Source organism: Spermophilus citellus, assembly GCF_964194105.1.
Source record: "Spermophilus citellus genome assembly, chromosome: X".
Classification (NCBI taxonomy): Eukaryota; Metazoa; Chordata; class Mammalia; order Rodentia; family Sciuridae; genus Spermophilus; species Spermophilus citellus.
The window spans coordinates 25,383,902-25,398,720 of record NC_138190.1 but is presented as its reverse complement, the minus strand read 5'-3'; the positions used below and the strand labels follow the sequence as shown (position 1 = coordinate 25,398,720).

Below are 14,819 nucleotides of genomic sequence, written 5' to 3'. Positions count from 1 at the left end.
AAAATTGCTGTGGACATTAATATGCACATTTTTTTTGGCATTGGGGATTGAACCTAGAGGCACTTAACCACTGAGCCACATTCCCCAGCCCTTTTTAAATTTTATTTAGAGACAGTGTCTCACTAAGTTACTCAGGGCCTTGCTCAGTTGCTGAGGCTGACCTTGAACTTGAGCAAGATTGCTCTCTCAGCTTCCTGGATTGCTGGAATTACAGGCATGTGCCACAGTGCCTGGCTCATCTTTTTGTGGACATGTGATTTATGAACTGATTTTCCAGAGTTGTATTGGTTTACATCCCCCCCACCACCAGCTGTGTATGAGAGTTCCAGTTGCTCCATATCCTTGCCATTATTTGGTATTGACAGTCTTTAAAATTTTTTTTTAAGTTACAGACATTATTTTCTTCCCCCTAATTTAAATTCAGGATTTTATGTTTGGTTTCTGCGAAAGCCATAAAGCTAATAATGTTGACCTAAGTGACTTGGATATGGATTAAATTATTGCCCTTTCCTAACAACCCATTAGAATCGGTTTTATGGGTGCCATTTGATGATGGCATTTAGTCATGTTTGTCAGTATATTTTCTTTCATTCTTTGGTTTATTTATTCATTCAATCAGTCCCCTAGTTGTATTAGACTTGCTTTTTCAGAGACCAGTTGTATATGAAGTTGCTGGGAAATATGACATAAGTAGGTGAAAGACTTCTTATCTTCAAGGAGCTTTTGGGACCTATGTTCCCGAAACACACATGAACAAAAACACTAGAGAACAACTGTATCCCAGTGTATATCAAGATTTGGACAAACTTGGGGTTGGGATTGTGGCTCAGTGGTAGAGCACTTACCTAGCAGGTGTGAGGCACTGGGTTCCATTCTCAGCACCACATATAAATAAATAAAGATCCATCAACAACTAATAAATTAAAAAAAAAGATTTGTGCAAACTTGAATAAGAGCACCAGCTGAATGTAGGTTCCTGCTAGGTGAGTTGGGGGCTTGATAGACAGATGACTATAGAAAACAGTAGAATAAGTGTAGAATAAGGGTCTGTAGCTCAGTGGCATAGTTCTTGACTACAGTATTCAAGGCTCTGGTTTCAATCTTCAGAACCTCAAACGAAACTGGTAGAAAAAATTATTGTTACTTTATGCTGCATATTAGAATGATTGATCACACCTTAGAATAATAAAGTGAGTTGTTGGTCAAAAAATACAAAATGACTGTTAACAGGAATAAGTTCAGGAAATCTTTTCTTCACTATGGTGACTGTAGCTAATGGGAGTATACTGTATTTGTGAAAAATGCTTAGAGAATGGATGTTAAGTTTTCTTACCACAAAATGATAACTGCATTAGGTAATACATGTTAATTAGCTAGATTTAAAACCATTCTATGTATATAGACACCTCAAAACATCATGTTGTATTATATGTGGTAAACATATAATTCGTTGTCAATTAAAAAATTATTTTTACAGATACACACAGGTTAAAAATGTTCAAAATGTTAACATTGGATGATTTTAATACAGTTTTATATTTTCCCATAATCTTTACATTTTCTACAGTGAGCATATATAACTTTTATAACCACAAGAGTTGTTATTTTACTACTTGTTTACTAAGTTCTTATAGCTATTTCATTAACGTATTCCATGTTCTTTTTAATCTTGGGCAGCAGAGATTCACTATAGTAGATCCAGATTACAGTCTTGAAAGAAAGATAATGCCTGTCCTTCTTTTTCCTCTTGGGAACAAGGACTACCTGAATGACTCTGTAGGCTCTGCCACTGTCATCTGTCACAGAACTTAGTTTTCCTGATTTTCAAAGAGCAAAGGTTTTTTTTTTTTTTTTTTTTTTTTTCCCCTTTACCCCAACAGTTTGACCTTCCAAAGCTTGGAGCATAGATACAAGATTTTTTTTTTTTTTGCTAGCCTATTTTTGTGGTTGTTGGCAAATCATTGGGGATTTTGGTCTGTGCTTTCTGATGAAATAACAAACGATCATTGTTTCCCCCCTTTTTTTCTTCAGCTGATCTGAATAATGTCAGGTTCTCAGCTTATAGGACTGCCATGAAACTCCGAAGACTGCAGAAGGCCCTTTGTTGTAAGTATTATCCAGTACTTGAAGATTTTGATAATTTTTATTTGCTTAAAAAATAAAGTGGACTGGAAGTGTTTTCATTTGGACAGGGCTGATACAGCTTTCACAAGTCTTATTGCAACATTGCATTCATTCTTTACAGTATCTTTGGCCTAGTGTTTATCTAGACCACTTTGTTGTATTTAGAATTATTCCCATGAATAGTCCTTAGCTCCTGATGTTGATAATATATTGATAATTTTAATATTCCAGTTAATAGCATTGGTATCCATAATTATCTATATTAAACTCACATTATTTCCCCTTTCTATCTTTTGTTTCTTCTTACAAAGGGCATTTAGTATTAGAAGTTGATGACGATCTTATCCAAATCAAGTTCACAGATATGTATGGTTTATTGGATTGAATGTTAATGTACCAATGAATGCTGTAGTTAGGAAAAAAGAATGGATTGCTTTTTGGTGCTTTTTATCATATATTTTTTTAGAAATCCTGAAGGGTTATAGTTTAGTGTATTTCTTTGTTGTCAACAAAGTGAATTATGGTGTAATATTGTTTATCTATATACATTGATGATATGCCAGTGAAACTGATGGGCACAGCCCCCACCATAAAGGTATTTACAATCTAATGATGGATACCAAGATGTATATAAAATCTGGAGATATAGACAGATGTTCGTATAAAGTCATCAAGAATGTCCACGATTGGTAAAAACTCTAGGTGATGTTGTCTCTATTTTCAGGCTTGGTGGGCACTAAGGAAAAGTGCAGAGACAGTTTCAATATCATGTATTTAGTTGTGTGACAGTGGAAGAATGGGGTATCGTGAGAACAGCTAGCTGTGTGGAGTGAGGTTCAGAGAAAGTTTGGTTGAAGAGGTGATGTCTAAGCTAGGTGAGTTCAGAAGGGTAAGTAGAGCTCACTCTAGGAAGAATGTTCTAGTCAGAAGGAAGATTATGATCCAAGGTGTGGAGCCCAAAGAAAGCATGATGCATTTAGGAACAGAAAATACTCCATCATGGCTAAAGCACGGAATTCCAAGGAGGGCTATTGTGAAATCTTAGGCTGGAGAGAGAAGCTGGAGGCAAATTGCAAAAGGCTTTTCAAACCCAAGTTAAAGAATTTAGAGGTCAGTGGGGAGCCATTCAAGACATTTTGGCAAGGGGATGACATGATTGGATTTTCATTTAGAAAAATCGTTCTGGCTGTGAAACAAACCAGATTGTATTGAAGGGTTGTGCAGCTGACAGAATAGAGACCTGTTGCAGAAATCAGAACCCGCAATATGGTGGCCTGAATTAGCCAAGAAGAATGGAGACAAGTGGACAGAATTTAGAAATACTTAGGAGGTGGATTTGATAGACCTAAGTGATTTATTTGATGTGGTGAGTGAAGGGTATCAAGGAAGATGCTTAGGTTCCTGGCTTGGGCTACCAGGCAAATGTAGATGCTGCTTATAATCAACTATAGGGAGGATGAGATGACCCAGAGTGTTGAGAGAGAAGAGTTATTTAGAAGAGAGGATAAGCAACCTACAAAAAGGACTACAAGGAATGGTCAACAGAAGAGAAGGAAAATCCCAAGAGGTGGTAGTGCCACTGTATGGGAAGAAAGAAGGGAATTTTCAGTAGGGTGAGAACTTGCTCAGATGTTAGGATGAAGTTGGGGATAATACCCACTGGATTTAGAACTGAAGAGGTCCTTAGTAACTTTGTGATTTTAGAGGCATGGTGGAGGTGATGCATGAAGGCAAAAGCAGATCAAAAGTGGGAATGTAGAGATGGTAGGTATGGACAGTTCCTGGAGAAATTTAATTGTGAAGCAGAAGGAAGATGAGGATAACTAGCTGAAAGGAGCTGAGGAATTACTGAGACACTTGAGTGTATTTATAGGCATATGAGAAGAGAACATGGTGAGGTTAAACTCACTGGCTCAAGAGGAGACAGTAAAAATGTGCATTCTCAAAGGATATGGGCAAGTAGGTGACCTAGAGCTTGAGACTGGGGAGAGTACCTCCTTTCCACTATAATGGGTGGGATAGAGGAAAGGACATGTGCAGGTCCAGGTAACTAAGAAGCTTGGTAGCAGGAAGGTGAGGGATGCCCATCTAAAGCCATGTGCTTTCTATATGGAGTTGGAGGAGAGTCCCTGTGATTCACTTCAGCATGGAAGGTGATAAAATGAGGTTGGGTCTATCTTTGTGGAGAATAAGAGAGAGGGTTGAGTTAAAAACCAGCATTATGACATGTGGAGTTAGTTAAGTGATTTATAACGGTACCAATCTACAGGGGTGCCATGTTTCTTCAGGTGCATGTAGCAGTCAGAAGCCAAATACTTCTGTCCTGGGGTAAAGGGCAGATGTGTCAGAGAAGTGAGGATTTGGGCAAAAGAAGGGTTAGAATGCTGTCAAGTCTGTGTTGGGTAGGAGAAGCTGTGAATTCAGGTGGAAGCTACTATTTAGGAGGGTGAGGAATCAAGAGGCTGACTGTTCAGGGGAGGCAGAGGAAGAAATAGTGAAAGTGGAAGAGTTCTAGGTGATTGATAAGGTCTAGGATATGACCATTTGAGTAGGTAACAGAGGTATGAGTAGGATAGGTGTAGATTTCCATGGAAATGAAATCAGAAGTTAAGGAACTGAGAGGCTGCATGGAGTACCCAGGCCAGTTTTGAAATCATCCAGAATTGGGGCCAGAACTGGGAAAGAGAGAAGGACCATGAATCTTTACCACCAATGCTTCAGGAATGGAGGGGTTTCAATTAGGGAAACATTTAGAGACTAATGATAAAATAGTTAAAGAGTCGCTGGCATATGGTTCTTTCATAGACATGGAAATTTCCAAGAAGTAGAATTTTCTAGAAGAGAGGATAAGCCTTTCTTTTTCATTTTGGTATGCCCAGTACTTAGCATGAACCTTAGCACCAAGCCTGGCACAGAGTAGGGTTCGATATGTTGTCATGGAAGGAATGCATTAATGAAAGTCAACTGAGTCTTCCATTTCCTCATAGCACATAGCCTGAAGTTATTGTTTTTTCAGCTGCCAAGTTCAAGTGGTGTTTTTTTTTTATTTTTTACTTTTTTTGGGGGGTGGGGGGTACCTGAGATTGAGTCCAGGGGTACTTAACCACTGAGCCACATTTACTGCCCTTTATTTTACTTTTTTTTTTTTTTTAATTTTGAGACAGGGTCTCCCTCAATTGCTGAGACTGGCTTGTGGTTTTCCTGTCTCAGCCTCACTGGGATTACAGGTGTGCTCCACTACCTTAGGTTTAAAAACCTAAGGTGGTTTTTAAAAGGATCCTCAGGGTTTAGGATTTACTTAGGGACCTGTTTGTGTACTTTATCAGGGACAAAGCAGTTTGGGGTAGGGTGGAGTGAAAGGGCTGGATGGAGAAAGTTATCTTCCATTTTTTTTTCTTCTCCTGACCCTGCCCTATCTCAGACATACTGCTTTCCTTTGATAAAAGGGGAATTATGAACTGGTTATTATAAAGTACTGTAGAATATTTCTGTAAGATCCAAGGATTCAAAAGAGATAACCAGCTGTTCCAGGTTATACTATGAAAAAGCTCAGAAATAGACTAGATGGAAATGTCTATAATGTTTTATGATTGCCCCTTTCTATAGTGTTCCTTTTGACCCTGAGTGTAGGCATTATTCCATTTTCCTGCAAAAAAAAAAAAAACAATTCTATTTGCTTACGTGTTTTATTACCTATTATTTCAAGTTATGTTAACATTTCGGATAAACATTGGAGAAATTGTGGAATTTAATATTGTAAAAAAGGTTGCCCATTCAAGGTGAGAACCTTGTAATAAGGTTAAGCTCTGAATGTAGAATGATTGCTCTAAGTTTTCACTTTTTAACAGATTTGAAGTTTTCAGCATTTCCTTTTGCAGTATAACTTTTTCCTATTTGAAAAAATTCAAGGATAACAAAATTAGAGTGTATTTATCTAAATTAGGTACTGAGTTCTCAAGAATGCAAGAAGGGTGTTATGCGTCATGCTATATTAAAAATGCAGAGTGAAGAGTTCCCCAATCCTTTTATTTTTTAAAACATGTGAGGTCATATTACTTGGTAACTTTGCAGTAGGTGATTTAGGAATTTCCTCTTAATTTTATATTTGCTTAGGTTTATCTTCCAGCCTTTTGTCATTTCTATGCCTGCAAAGCCATGATAAAGAGCTGTTGTCTGTAGTATAGGCAAATGAAACTTGCCCTGCCTAGCTTTTCCTACCAAGGTCTCTTTTACTAACTCTTACTCTAATGGAAATTAATGATGTTATCTCAGTGATTTCCTGATGCCAGGGAAGAGTTTGAATTATAGATTCCTTAGAAAATATCCACTGCCACCTCTATTAAGCACTTGATCTTATTTTTTTTTCATTTCCCTAGCAGAATACTGAATAACACAATTTTATCCACTATAGAGAATTTGCTACTTAACTCAGGAGCATCACCATTGGCTTATAATGTCCCCAGTTGGTAATTGGTTTAATGTTGCATGACTCTATAGTGTCTTTCAATGCATTGTGAATGAAAATTGAAGTTGATAGCAGAGACAAAGAGAAAATCTCAGTAAGAAGGATTTATAAGCTGGTTCATATAGTTGATACCCTGGTGAAAATTATGAAAAAAGATAATCTAAGCTTTTTCTTTCTCCTTCTGTGGTTCTTATGACATTCCATAAGTGTGTGGCTTCTAAAATTAAAAATATAGCCAACTACTAAGAGCAGAAGTTAAAATGTACTTATCAAAGCAAGTATATTTAGTTTATTAGTGTGTGTGGGGTTGGAAAGAGCCCAAACCATAGGGCTAAATATACTACAGTTGATAAATGTGACAAATATTCTGCAAACAACAAGAAATTGAGAATAATTTGCCTCTGTTCAGCAACCAAGTCATATATTATAGCGGTTTGGTGCCTGCGATAACCTAAATAAAGCCAAAACTTCTGGACCCCCTCTCACCACGACAAACCAGGTGCCCCTTTCTCTGTAAATGTACCTCATCCTTTGATAGTGTCCTAAAGGATTGCTAAATAAGACTGACAGGACCCACAGTAACATGGCTTACATATCTGTAGCCTATTGCTAGAAAAAGCTGTATACAATATGACAATAGCCTTAAAGGTAGGACATGGATCCATAGCCTCAAAAGAGAGGGTCCCAAGAGGCAGTATAATTATTTTCCCCCTCCCCCACAAAATTCTTCTTTTTCTATATACCATGTCTTCACTTTTTACATAGGTTAGATGCCATGTCTCTGTTATTTCAGAATCAAAAATATCTTGAGGATATAGCCAAATTAATTTTCTCAGTTTATGTGGTTTGAAAGCTATTGGTACCTTAAAGAGAGAGACCCTATAGCAAGACCCATTTATCTACCAGAGGAAATACTGGAGTCCTATTTAAAATTTGCCTATTGCCCCTGAGTTGCACACTAGGGAAAGAATGGTTGCCTCTGAGTCATGATGCTGAGCTGTTAAAAGAGCACCTTACAGGGGCTGGGGATGTGGCTCAAGTGGTAGCGTGCTCGCCTGGCATGCGTGCGGCCCGGGTTCGATCCTCAGCACCACATACCAACAAAGATGTTGTGTCCGCCGAGAACTAAAAAATAAATATTAAAAAAAATTCTCTCTCTCTCTCTCTCCTCTCTCACTCTCTCTTTAAAAAAAAAAAAAAAGAGCACCTTACAGATTCCATTCTCCAGTAATCATTGGTTCCATTTTCTAGTTATTCTAGGCACCTTGCCATCCTTCTCCTTCTTTCTGAAATTTCCATAACCATCCACATCAAATTTCTGGCTTTTTAGTCTCAGGAAAGTAGGCCCACCAAATTAAACTTACTTCTCTCAGTGATCCAAGTGTCCAAATTGTCCTTCCACCCACTTACGACATTTCACACACACTAATGGGATAGAAAGCAATATTTTTAGACATAATATTATGACAGATGAGACATACAGCATATAAACCTTCTATTATATACCAAATATCTTTCTTTTTTTGGCACCAGGGATTGCACCCAGGAGTGCTTAACCACTGAGCCACATTGGTACTCTAAAAAGAAGGGTTCTATAACAAGACCCATGTATCCCCCAGAAGTAATACTGGAGTATTTAATTTTTTATATTTTATTAGAGACAGGATCTCACTGAGTTGCTTATGGCCTCACTAAATTACTGAGGCTGGCTTTGAACTCACAATCCTCCTGCCTCAGCCTCCTGAGTTGCTGGGATTATAGCTGTGTGCCACCACACCTGGCTCCCAATACCTTTCTAAATCTTCATTATCTCATTTGGTAGCCATGGTGTTCATTCAGAATGTTATGAATCATTATTGTCCAGATTTGACTGGGCCAACATTCCTATGGAGTACTTTTCAACACAGATGCTTAGTAACAGATATATTCTGTGGAACAAAAACCAAAAGACGGCCACAGCCACATTAATATTGCTCCGTGGAGTCAAAGTAACAGTCAGAATTCCCATCTCTGTATTTATTGTATTCAAATGCCTTGTTCACTTTTTTTTTTTTTTTGGTACTCGGGATTGAATCCAGGGGCACTTAAACACTGAACCCCAGCCCTTTATTATATTTTATTTAGAGATAGGGTCTCACTAAGTTGCTTAGGGCCTTGCTAAGTTGCTCAGGCTGCCTTGTAATCCTCCTGCCTCAGCCTCATGAGCCACTGGGATTACAGGCATGCACCACCACGCTTGGAAAGGAATTGAATTTTTATCAACTCTTCCATCAGTTTGCAATTCCCTTCTCATCCATTTTGTTAACTTTTTAGACTCAGGTTCTATCATTTCCTGATCTCAGTAGAAATTTATATAATCAATAGCCAATTTCAAAGCCTGATGACACTTCAAATCAAGGGCAACCTGACGACCAGTATCATTCATTGATTTTTGTACCTTTTATCAGAATCATCTTTTTATTCTTTCTAAATAATGCCATACTCATATTTTTAGCTAAGAAGGAATGCAAGGTAGGGGGTCTTCTAAACAATCTGACTCCTACCTTTCATGAATGGTGGCACTTAAGACAATTCAGTTGCTGAAAAGGACTCTGAGAACCCAAATGGCAATATGTCCAAATCTGCATTTCAGGAACAGGGTACCATGTACAAACAACACTGAAACCAGGTTATGCATCACAGCCACGGGATACTTCACAGTGTAGGGTCCAGAGAGGCCACATGCAAGCTCCTGTTGCCTTCAAGGGCTACACATCAAGATGCACTTTGTCTCTTGCATAAAGAATCACTCATGTAGCCAGGGATGGTGGCACATGCCTGTAATCCCAGTGGCTCAGGAGGCTGAGACAAGAGGATGGCAAGTTCAAAGCCAGCTTCAGCAGTTTAGCGAGGCCCTAAGCAACTCATTGAGACCCTGTCTCTAAATCAAATACAAAAAAAGGGCTAGGATGTGGCTCAGTGGTTGAGTGCCCCTGGGTTCAATCCCCAGTACCAAAAAAAAAAAAAAAAAAAAACCAAAAAAAAAAAAAAAACCCACTCGTGAGCACAAAACACCTTGGAAACCAGGGAACACAAATTGGTCTCAGCTAGATTTTCTTATATCCTGCTGGTGACCTAGGCATATTCTTCCTATGAGGTCAGCCCCAAACACTGTGGCTTTCATGGGTCTCAGTGAGACCAGGGAAAAATGGTCATTTGTTACTGTTAGCAATGAACAGTGGTGATAACCTGTAATCTGTGGTTACACGTCAATGCAGTAAATCACTTCTTTTCATTGCTTTGACCATTGTGCACTGTAGATATTTTAGCAAAAGATCTAGTGCTGACCTAGAATTAACCCTCCCAGCACAAGTTACTTTCTTTAGGTGCAGACTTACCTGGAAAGTCCTTCATCTTTAAGTAGAAGCTGACCAGAGAATGGTGTGATATCAATAATGGTTTCCTCTTTCCACAAGTATCTTCTGTTGCCTGGGCAAGAAAAGTCAGCAAACACATAGAAGTTCTTCCACCATTACTGTGTGTCAATAGAGTATCAAGGTTGGGAGCTTGGAGTTAAGTGGACATTATGGGGCATTTTTTCACCACTAACCAACTTTTGGTGTGTGTGTGTGTGTGTGTGTGTGTGTGTGTGTGTGTGTGTTTCCCTTTCTCTCTCTCTCTCTCTCTCTCTCTCTCTCTCTCTCTCTCTCTCTCTCTCTCATCATTAGTATGGAATGTAGAAGGGTTTTCCTTTTCTCTAAAGTGATTGAGGAAATCTTCTGACATCTACCTTCCTTTCCATATGAACCTCCATGAGAGTTCGGAAAACCTGGGTATCCTGCCATAATACCCCAAACAGATCTCCATATCTCTGGTCTCAGTTTTTTCAACTGCAAAATGATTTTAAACATACCTTCTAACTGTGAAAGTCTGTGAATCTGTAAAAACAAATTATTAAAATCAGCTCCTTATTTGTGGCATACATATAAAGGTATAGAGTTATCTAGAATTATCCCTTGAATCTAGAAGGTTAAGAGGATGATTAGGCACAATCAGAGCTTCAGGAACCACTTGTGGGGTCCTTGTGCTTAAGCCCTCCCTCCCAATATATTGTCTGCCTTTTCTATACAAAGAAAATTCTTCTCTTTTTCTTTCTTTCTTCTTTTTTTTAAAAAATCTGTACCAGGGATTGAACCCAGGTGCATTCAACCACTGAGCCACATTCTCAGCCCTTTTTAAAATTTATTTTGAGACAGGTTCTTGCTAAGTTGCTTAGGGCTTTCCTAAGTTGCTGAGGGTGGCTTTGAAGTTGCAATCCTCTTGCTTCAGCCTCCCAAGACAATAGGATAACAGTCGTATGCCAGTGTCCCCAGCTATACAAAGAACATTCTGAAGGGCCAGTCATTTTTGTCCTCTATCCACCCTTTCTCACCCCTACCAACCATCAGGCATGAGTGATGCCCTTACATGGTCCTATTCTTCAATAGCATCAAAGCCTGTAGCATTGTCTTCTATTAAAATATTTTTTGTAAGATGGCATATTATAATATTAGGCTTTTATATTTTTATAGCTTTCAAAATATATCCCTTAGTGAATATACTAAAGGAGGTGTGTGTGTGTGTGTGTGTGTGTGTGTGTGTGTGTGTAGATTTCAAATGGAGATTTATAGCTTGAGGAAAAAGGATAGTTTCACACATTGTGTCTGCTGGTTGTTTATAGAGGCTTCCAGAAACTGCTAATCATTACTATGTATAAAATTTCATTAAAAAATCACCACATTAGCCTGGTATAGTGACACATGCTGTAATACCAGCTTACTCATGAGGTGAAGGCAGGAGGATGGAAAGTTTGAGGCCAGCCTAAGCAACTTAAGAAGACCTTTTTTTCAAAGGAAAAAAATAAAAAGGGCTTGGGATGTAGCTCAGTGGTAGCACTCCCCTGGGTTCAATCCCCAAGAACCCCTGCTCCCCCCCCCAAACTCCCCACAACTGCATGTATTCTTTGAGACGCTCATTTTAAGCAGGAAGTATATGTCCATGTGGCATTTGAATTCTCTTTGTCAACTTTCCCACCTCATTTCAGGTCATCCATAGCATGAGCTATGTATACCCTAAATAGAAGTCTTTTAAAAGTTGTTCCATGAAAGCAAAATTCTGTTTGATATGTTTGTTTTGGGTAATGTGGTCTTCAGCCTTCTGTGACGGATTGTTCTTAGGTTGAACCACATCCTGTTTTAGCAGAGCACACTGCATAGTATTTCTCTCGTGTGTCATCTTCTGCTCCTGTTATTTCATAGCAATTGCCTTGCTCCCCTCTGGAGCTATTTATACTCCAAATTTTCTGTTCTGTGTGTTACCCATTCACCTGTGCAGAGATAAGAGTAGACCCAATAAAATGAAACTCACACAATTTTACTGTTTGTTTCCATCACATGGGTACATTAGATTCATAAAAAAAAAGTGAGCCTAAAAGTTCTCACTTGTTCTTATATCCTTCGATCTAAAGCAAACTATTTACAATGATTAAAGCAGAGTGACCAAAAAAAATTTAAAAACTTCAAACTACCCATAGCTACCTTTAGTATATAAAGAAACATGTTAGCAATATTGGTATTTGAAAGAAATCCATTCCTCTCCTCCAATAATAGAACTGGTATGCTGTATTCTGAATGTTCTCCTGACCTGCACTTAAAAATGTGCCCTCTGAGGAAGTTAAGCACACAGAAGAGAGGATGAAAAGTTTTAGTCTTTTGTCCCTCCCATGCAGTCCCTATTCGGCTTTCCCCTCCTTAGATTCTCCTGCTTCTTTTCCTCTACCTGACTCCTTCTCACATCAGTCTCCAAAGTTCTGTTCTTATCTGCCAGTTTAAACAATCTTAGATTCAATGAAAAGAGGTCACTTTTTTATCTTCAGAGTATAGTTATGTACTGTATAATGATGTTTGGTCAATGATGGACAGCATATGTGACAGTGGCCCAATAAGATTATACCATCTAGTGATGTTGTAGTCATCTTAATTTGTGTAAGAACACTGTATGATGTTCACATAGCAAGGAAATCACCTAATGGGGCTTTTGTTCAGAATATATTACTGTCAACTGGGTGCAGTGCGGAACACCTGTTATCCCAGTGGCTCTGGAGGTTGCAGCAGGAGGATCACAAGTTCAAAGCCAGCCTCAGCGATTTAGCAAGGCCCTAAGCAACTTAGTGAGACCCTGTCTCTAAATGAAAAAATAAAAAGGGCTTGGGATATGGTTCAGTGGTTATGTGCTCCTGGGTTCAATCCCTAGCACACATACAAAATAATATATCCCTGTCATTAAACAGCACATGACTGTATTTTAAAACAAAAGTGGCTGGGTGTACCTCAGTGTCAGAGCACTTTTCTCACATGTGCAAGGCCCTTGGTTCCACCCCCAGCATGCCCCCCCACCAAAAAAAGAAAACAAAAAGAAGAGGGCTTTTCCTTCCATAGGATGGGTGCTAATCCAATAGATTTTAGGGAAACTGGTGGTCTGTGAGGACATAGAGTTTTGGGGTTCAGACCACAGCACCACTAAGAGCACAGAGTTTCACTCATGGGGGTGAAAAACAGAAAAATACCTCCTGCTTCTGCCACCAGGTCATGATCCCAGGAAAACTCTAGAATTTTTTATTTTCCTTTCTCAAAAGAGAAAAATGTGTACTACTACATAAGTATTAACCACTGTTTTTGGTTTTATTCTTAGTATTTAATTAGAAGTGGCCACAAGTAACTGGTAAAATACATGATATAGTCCTAAATTTGCATTTCTTCATTATTGGGAAAGCTGTTTACTGACTAGAATGACCTGTGATTATCTGAAGTTGCTTTTATAATTGTCGTGCCCCTTCCCCTTAGATGTCTGAGAGATGTACTTAATTATTATTGATTCTTTGTCTCAAAGGACTGAGAATTCTGACCAGTGCTTATGTGTTTAGGGGGTGTAAAATAGCAATGTGTTGCATTTCCACTTTGGCTAATAAATTGGCTTTGGAAAGAAGCATCTTTTTTATGCACCTGGGACTAAAGCTTGTGATTTGCTGATGTTGGACAAGGTTGAAGTTTCACTTTTGCAAAAATTTTGTCTTTTAGCATATGATTAAATATTACCTCAGATCAAAGTACCCCCCACCTTACCTTGGAAGTTCTTGGAGGACTTGAAAAGTACATTGTAAAATACAGTTTGAAGGTGAAAGGAGAAATAAATGTGCCTTAGGCCTGAAAACTGGATATAATGTGCAGTTCCTTTCTTTTGCTTATAGAAAGTGTTAGTGGAGTTGATTATTTTTTTAGTTAATGTGAAGGGAGCAGGGAGATGCTGAGATGACTACTATTTCAAGGAGAGAAATGCTTAATGACTATAAATGTATAGCTAGAAATAGAGTTTACACAACCTTAGCCATACAGATTAATCTAACTGACCTCCTCTAATACTATCACAAGAAAGTGTTGTTAGGATCTCTTTGAAAATCTCTAGTAGAACATTGTTTTGCTTATTCAGGTGGAAATGGCTCTGTTGGCACATAGAAAAGGCTGGGTCCCCTTGGCTCTCAAATAACCCCTTATAGTGCAGGGAAGGGAATTGTCTCTTTGCCCACATCTTCACCCAAGGCCAGTGAGAGTTGAGAACAACCTCAGATTCTGAATGATGAAACTAGAACACCTTTGAAGACTGCGGAGTTCAGGTCTGGTGTTTACTACAGGGTACCATCTTTTTTTTTTTTTTATTGGTTGTTCACAACATTACAAAGCTCTTGACATATCATATTTCATACATTAGATTGAAGTGGGTTATGAACCCCCAATTTTACCCCAAATGCAGATTGCAGAATCACGTCGGTTACACATCCGCAATTTTACATAATGCCCTATTAGTAATTGTTGTATTCTGCTACCTTTCCTATCCCCTACTACAGGGTACCATCTTGACTAGGATTCTCAAGGGAAAAGAAAGGACTGTAAAAGGAATGTTTTATGCTTTGAATCATCTGTGATTTTATGTTTTTACAGTGGATCTCTTGAGCTTGTCAGCTGCATGTGATGCTTTGGACCAGCACAACCTCAAGCAAAATGACCAGCCCATGGATATCCTGCAGATCATTAATTGTTTGACCACCATTTATGATCGCCTGGAGCAAGAGCACAACAACTTGGTCAATGTCCCTCTCTGTGTGGATATGTGTCTCAACTGGCTACTGAATGTTTATGATACGTACGTATGGCAAGTA

General features: G+C 38.6%; 1 protein-coding gene across 9 annotated transcripts in view; it reads left to right on the top strand.

Annotated features, from left to right (window-relative positions):
- The window catches only part of DMD (dystrophin), a gene marked incomplete at its 3' end in the record, with an annotated part of 2,539,585 nt that overhangs the window by 2,437,239 nt on the left and 87,527 nt on the right, over positions 1-14,819 (top strand). For all 9 annotated transcript variants that reach the window (XM_081277777.1, XM_081277778.1, XM_081277780.1 and 6 more), the window contains 2 exons: positions 2,032-2,106; positions 14,602-14,803. In XM_081277777.1, the coding sequence (XP_081133903.1) occupies positions 2,032-2,106; positions 14,602-14,803 (277 nt within the window). The remainder of the gene's footprint in view (positions 1-2,031; positions 2,107-14,601; positions 14,804-14,819) is intronic.